General features: G+C 47.4%; 1 protein-coding gene across 1 annotated transcript; it reads right to left on the reverse strand.

Moving 5' to 3' along the window:
• Positions 1 to 3,315: 3,315 nt before the first annotated feature.
• LOC104649582 (uncharacterized) lies at positions 3,316 to 6,357 on the reverse strand. Its single transcript, XM_010329048.1, has 2 exons — positions 6,045 to 6,357; positions 3,316 to 5,711 (listed from the first exon to the last, which is right to left on the reverse strand). The coding sequence occupies exons 1-2, from the start codon at positions 6,355 to 6,357 to the stop codon at positions 3,316 to 3,318; spliced, it is 2,709 nt and encodes a 902-aa protein (XP_010327350.1).
• Positions 6,358 to 7,084: the final 727 nt, after the last annotated feature.

A 7,084-nucleotide genomic window follows, 5' to 3' on the forward strand; every position in this document is an offset into this window, starting at 1 on the left:
GCTCCATAGTCATCCAGAAATAACCGGCTCGAAGGACTTTTCTTGCCAAGGTAAGCCCGTTCATATGTGTACCACAAACTCCAGCATGTATCTGTTCAATAAGCCTCACGGCTTCAGCAGCATCCACGCATCTCAAAAGACCCAAATCTGGGGTCCTCCTGTAAAGGACTTCTCCATTCAAAAAGTAATTGAGAGCCATACGACGTATCGACTTCTTTTGATTAGATGTGGCATCTTCTTGATATGTCCCAGACTCCAAGTACCTCTTTATATCGAAATATCAAGGCAAACCATCTGGTTCTGATTCAACATGTGAACAATGGACTGGATGTTCCTTCAAGTCTATATCCAACGGGTCGATGTAATCAGTATCCGGATGTTTGATCATTGACACGATGGTGGCAAGAGCATCAGCTAATTCATTCTGTATTCTGGGAGTATGTCTGAACTCGATCTTGCGAAACCTTTTACACAGATTTTGCACACATTGTACGTAAGGTACAATCTTCGGGTTCTTCACAGCCCATTCTCCTTGAACCTGATGAATCAAAAGGTCTGAATCTCCGATAACAAATAACTCGAAACATTCATGTCAACGACCATCTTCAAACCGAGAATACAAGCTTCGTATTCAGCCATGTTGTTTGTGCAGTTGAATCGTAGCTTAGCCGCCATAGGATAGTGCTGACCAGATTCTGATACCAGGACTGCTCCAACACCTTTACCCTGGTGATTCACCGCTCCATCGAAGAATAATCTCCAACCTGGATAAGCCTCAGAGATATCCTCACCCACAAATGACACTTCTTCATCGTGAAAATATGTCTTGAGAGGTTCGTACTCTTCGTCAACGGGATTTTCCGCAAGATGATCAGCCAAAGCTTGTGCTTTTATTGCCTTCTGAGTCACGTATACGACGTCAAACTCACTCAACAGCATTTTCCATTTAGCTAGCTTCCCGGTCGGCATCGCTTTCTGGAAAATATACTTCAACGGATCCATCCTGGAGATAAGATATGTAGTATACGACGATAGGTAGTGCCTCAGCTTCTGGGCAAGCCACGTCAGAGCACAGCATGTTCTTTCCAGCAAAGTGTAACGAGACTCGTACGGAGTAAATTTCTTGGTGATGTAGTAGATAGCCTTTTCCTTCTTCCCCGTCTCGTCGTGTTGACCAAGTGCACATCCAAAGGCGTTATCTGAGACAGACAAATACAGAAACAAAGGACTCCCTTCTCGCGGAGGAACCAATACTGGTGGGTTAGGCAAGTAGCTCTTGATAGCGTCGAAAGCGGTCTGGCACTCCTCAGTCCACTTAGTTGGGGCATCTTTCTTCAGCAACTTGAAGATAGGCTCACATACCACCGTCGGTTGTGCTATAAACCGGCTGATATAGTTTAACCTCCCTAAGAAACTCATCACCTCTTTTCTCATCTTCGGCGGAGGTAACTCCTGAATTTCTTTGATCTTGGAAGGGTCGAGCTCAATACCTCTTCTGCTGACTATAAACCCTAACAACTTCCGAGCTGGGACTCCAAAAGCACACTTGGCGGGATTTAGCTTCAAGTTGTACCTACGCAAACGTTCAAAGAATTTTCGTAGGTGTGTCAAATGATCCTAACTCTCGCTGGATTTAATTATGACGTCGTCCACGTACACTTCAATTTCCTTGTGAATCATGTCATGGAAGATAGTCGTCATGGCTCTCATGTAAGTGGCACCGGCATTTTTGAGCCCAAACGGCATCACCCTGTAGTGATATACCCCCCAAGGTGTGATGAAGGCCGTTTTCTCCGCGTCTTCTTCATCCATCAGAATCTGGTGATAACCCGCGTAGCAGCCCACAAATGACTGCATCTCATGTTTGGCACAGTTGTCAATCAAAATATGGATATTTGGCAACGGGAAATTATCCTTTGGACTAGCCTTGTTGAGATCTCTGTAATCAACACAAATCCTGATTTTTCCATCTTTCTTGGCGACCGGAACGACATTCGCCAACCAGGTGGGATATTGCGTTACTTCTACCAACCGAGACTCTATCTGCTTGGTGATTTCCTCCTTAATCTTCAAACTCAATTCAGGCTTGAATTTCCGAGTCTTTTGCTTCACCGGCTCGAACCCTGGGTTGATAGGCAGCTTATGATATACGACATCGGTACTCAGCCCCTGCATGTCACTGACCTTCCAAACAAACACATCGCTGTATTCGGCAAGCAAATACACCAGGCTCTCCTTCTGAGTTTCATTCAGGTGAGTGCTGATCTTAACCTCTTTGACACATTCTGAATCTCCCAAATTCACCGTCTCTGTTTCCTCCAGATTCGGTTTATGTTGATTCTTGAACTGCCGAAATTCTTCTACCACATAGTCTGGTTCCCCACTTTATTCGTCATAGTCGTCAGCCTCGTCGTCATTTGCCTCATTTTGCTCGTTTAGCTCATGACATGACATGACATTGGCAGGTTTGTAACTTACGTTACTGAAATCATAAACAGACAAAATTAGAAAAGTAAAATATAACAAGAAATCGAATAAACAAAGTCAAAATAAGGAGGCTTTCATTTAAATTGAATCAAAAATGCAAATTTGGGTCATGGCACAAGGCCGTGTCGCCCTTTAATCAATCATAACAAAATTCAAAATCAAGAAAATGTAGAATTGGTGGGTCTCGGGCCTCTTCCGAACGACCACTGATTTTGGTATGCACAAAATAACTCCATTCTACCACAGAGTTCGGGGCATCAGGATCGGCGTGGACGTCCAATTTTGCAGCATCTCCCCTGGTTCGGCATCACGAATGCCTGCTGGCTCAGCCTCCTCCTCGATGACGGCGTTGATCTCCTTGAACAGGTCACAGATTCCTTCCCCCTCGTCTGCAGGCTCGGCATGCTCCCGAACTGGAAAGGAGTGATAGAGATGTGGGATCGGCTTAGTCAACCCTTGATCCTTTCTCCTCTTCATCTTCAAATCATCATTTGTGGGGATGTACCCCAAACCATACTTTGATCCTGTAGCAAGGACCGGAATTGGCTCGATGATCCCTTGTGCATTCCTTCCTAATCTGAAACCTGGTTCGAATCCACTCTGCACCATTACCGTGGCAATCATTTTGTACACGGCCGGCATGGGAGTCTATGGTGCCAAGCCCTCATCGGTGGCATTTACCAACTCCACTGTGTAGAAATCCGAAGTTTGCGGCGTCTCGTCCAAGATCGGCACCTGCTTACCTGAATGGCTCCTTTCCCCGTGAACAACTAGTTCTTCATTTCTCCATACTAGTTTCATCACTTGGTGAAGAGTGGAGGGGATGGCTCAAGCCATATGAATAAATGGCCTTCCCAAAAGGAGGTTATAGCTGGTGTCGATATCCAACACCTGGAATTTTGCCTCGAACTCCGCGGGGCCCATTTGAATGATCAAGCTCACCGCCCCTAACGTCTCTCTCTGCACACCATCAAATGCTCTCACATTGACCTGGTTTTTCTTCAACTTTCCGAGGTCAAACCTCAGCTGCTTCAGCGTGGACAAGGGGCATATGTTTAGGCCAGATCCGTCGTCTACCAAAACACGGTTGATGATCTTTCCGCGGCATACCACGGTGATGTGTAGAGCTTTGTTGTGGGCTCTCCCTTCAGACGGCAACTCATCATCGCAGAAGCTGATGCGGTGTCCCTGAATGACTCGGTGAATCATAGCAGCTACATTGTCGGTGCTTGTGCCTGAGGGCACGTATGTATCATCAAGAGCTTTCATTAAGGCCTGCCTATGGGACTGAGAGCTCATCAGCAGGGCCCACACAGATATCAGAGCCGGAGTCTTCTCTAAATGTTTGACGATAGAATAGTCCTTCGGCTGCATCCTTCTCCAGAACTCTTCTGCTTCCCCCTCGCTTATCGGCCTCTTAGCATGGTCCTTCTTCTGTCCTCCGAGAGCAAGCTCATCAGGAGTGTAGCACCTTCCGGACCTAGTCATGCCTTGAGCCACGACCGTTTCTATCACAAACTTGGGTTTGGGGAGAGTCTTTGAGGGCACCAAGGCAACAGCCTTTGCAGGTGTCAGAATGACAAACTCTCCTTTCTCCCTGACGCTCAAAGAAGCGATAGCCCTCTCCAAGTCTTCCTGAACAACGGGAGTAATTCTCTTGGCTTCACGCTCATCTTCGTCAGTTTCTATCATGTTGATGTTTCCACCCCCATGATTTGGCAACGGATTCTTGTTGACATTTGGCGCCGCGGGCTGAAGAGAGACCACTTCCTGGTCAATCAAGTCCTGGATCTTGTGCTTGAGATTGATACAATCTTCTGTATCATGTCCAACACTGTTGGAATGGTAAGCACATCTCTGCTCCGGTCTGTAGAATCTAGAATTGACATCCACGAGCTTGGGGCCAACAGGGTGGATGTATCCGGCAGCGGATAATCTTTCGAACAATTTAGTTCTGCTTTCAGCCAACACGGTGAAGCTTCTGGAGGGCTTCTTCTCAGACCTGGGGCGAGGGGGATCATACCCGCCCTGCTGTGGGGGAGGGACTTGTTGATAACTGCGGGCATTTGGTCGTGGAGCCTGGGCTCTGGGATGGGGATTTGTTTGGTAGTTTGGCATTGGGGCTCGGTAATTCGGATGGGGGTTTTGATATACTGGGGTTTGTATTTGATAAGCGGGGGATGGTGTGCGATAGCTTGGCTGTACATTAGCGCAGCTAGGAGAGACATTTTGGTAATGGGGAGGGACTTGATAAGCTTGGGGGTAGTTTGGATATGTGGAGGGAAAATTTTGGGGAATCGGGGGTGGGTTCTGATACGACACAATATGGGCATCTGGATAATGGGGGGCAGCATTGTAGTGGCCGGAGTGATTTGAGTGTAGATGGTAGGCTTGATGAGGCTTTGATGGGGGATTGGAGCGGCCTTGGGGACGTGGTAAGCTTCTGGGGATTTTTCTTCCCCCGTGTGAGATAGCATTAACCTCCTCTCTTTTCTTCCTTACCAGTCCGGAAGATCCAGGAGATGCAGACACTCGGGCTATCTTTCCCGATTTCAGGCCATCCTCGATAGTCTCACCTACTTTGACTATCTCGGCGAACTTGGCGCCGATTAATAAGATGACTCTGTCATAATACGCGGGCTCCTGCACCCGTATGAACACCTCCACAATCTCCTTCTTTGTCATTGGAGGCCTCACCCTCGCTGCCTCCTTCCTCCATCTGTACGCGAACTCGCGATAGCTTTCTGTGGGCTTCTGCTTCATCTTCTCCAAGGAGTACCGATCAGGGAATATTTCAACGTTGTACGCGAATCTGTCGATGAACTCCTTAGCCAGTGCGCTCCAACAGGTCCATTGTCGAGTCTCGTGGGATGTGAACCACTCCAAAGCCTCAACGCATAGGCTCCGGCTGAATAACCTTATCAGCAAGGCTTCATCTTTACCAACTCCCACAAGTTGATCACAGTATGCTCTCAGGTGTGCCATAGGGTTTCCCACCCCTCCGAAGGTATCAAACTTCAGGATCTTGAACCCTTCAGGTAGGTTCAAGTCTGGGTGGATGCATAGTGCTGCGTAGCTTAACTCGGCGACGTCTGGAGTACATTGCAAATCTCTCATCGCCCTCTTGATCTCCTCCTTTATGTCTATCTTCACTTCTTCCCTCGCTCTCCACTCTCTTTCTTGCTCCTCATAATGGTCCAACTCGGAGCTGTGCACCTCATGCTCTGTCGGGACAGGGACTTAGAAAGTAGTTCTTTTGGGGAGGGGTGCGGCTATGGAAGGGCTTGGGACATTCTGTGCGGTTTGATAGTTTTGCGGATAATTTTGGGGATTGGTATTTTGGTTTAAATGGGGGTGTGGTGTTTGGGAATTGAAGGCGGTGGGATTTTGGGTTTGATTTTGGGGTAGTGGGGCTGCTTCAGTATTTTCGGGATGTGGTGGCATTTGCGGAGGATTGTTTGGAAGTGGGGAGGGAGTTTGATAGGGGACCGACGCGTATTGGGGGTTTTGGGTTGTCATGTCTACCCCAGACGGGTTGTGCACGGGTGTCGATGGACGTTGCCGAGTAGGATCCGAGCCGGATGAGGGGAAGTATGTAGGGGGTCTTGCGTCGAGAAAGTTGGGGCCGAATCCGGGCGGAGGGGTGTCTTGCCTCCGTTGCATCTCCACCCTCATGTCAGCTATTTGCTGCATCAACTGCGCAATAAGCTCATTCTGCTCTGCCACAGTTGGCTGAGCCACCACAACATCTGTGAGGCTGATTTGTTCATTGTTGTTGCCCATGTCTGCATTTGCGTTTGATCTGGGGAAGGAATCTGCGCGACCTTTTGATCTGGTGAAGTAGTGGTGATCTGCCAGCTTTATCGACATAGATCAGTAAGAGGTACCTGAGATGTAAAAACAACTCAAAGGAAAATTTGTTAGGGCATATCCGGAGTACAAAATGCATAATATCGCACATAAAACAGTTAAACACACAGGTCGCTTTGTTTGAGGATATCTTAACCCATGAATGAGGACAGAAATATATTCTGAACAAACAGGAATTTGTTTGTTTTGACGTCATCTCGGGAAAGATGAATCACGTTGAGCTACGGTCTTCTTGAAGCTGCTTTTCGACGTCCGTTGATCTTATATTCGTATCTCCAAAACATGGAGGAGAATGAAAATTTTTGGTAATAGGGGCCGGGCCGGGAAAGGCTGCCTACGTATCTCACGAGGAGAATTCGGGCCTAACGTAGTTCGGATACAAGGATGAAAAATTTTCATTCATTCTTTCATTGTGATTACAAGGGAATTGGAAAACAACATTGAAATTTCTGGAAAACAACATTTGGCGATTTCTTGTCTTGTGGTGGCGTCATTCCTTTCCTTTCAGACAGTCGGAAATGGAGGCTTGTAGACGAATTCTTCTTCATCGTCCTCCTCAATTATTTCATAGCCGGGGCTACTGTTATCTGTTCCCTGTTCACGGGCGGGATGTTTTCCGCCTTTTAAATTGGTATGGGTTGCCAATTCTTCGTCGAGTGTCACACTTCTGGCCAACGACACGGCAGTCTCGATATCTATTTTCGCTTCTCTCGCCTTTCCTTCGTGT

The sequence above is a fragment of the Solanum lycopersicum genome, chromosome 10, assembly GCF_036512215.1.
Source record: "Solanum lycopersicum chromosome 10, SLM_r2.1".
Taxonomy (NCBI): Eukaryota; Viridiplantae; Streptophyta; class Magnoliopsida; order Solanales; family Solanaceae; genus Solanum; species Solanum lycopersicum.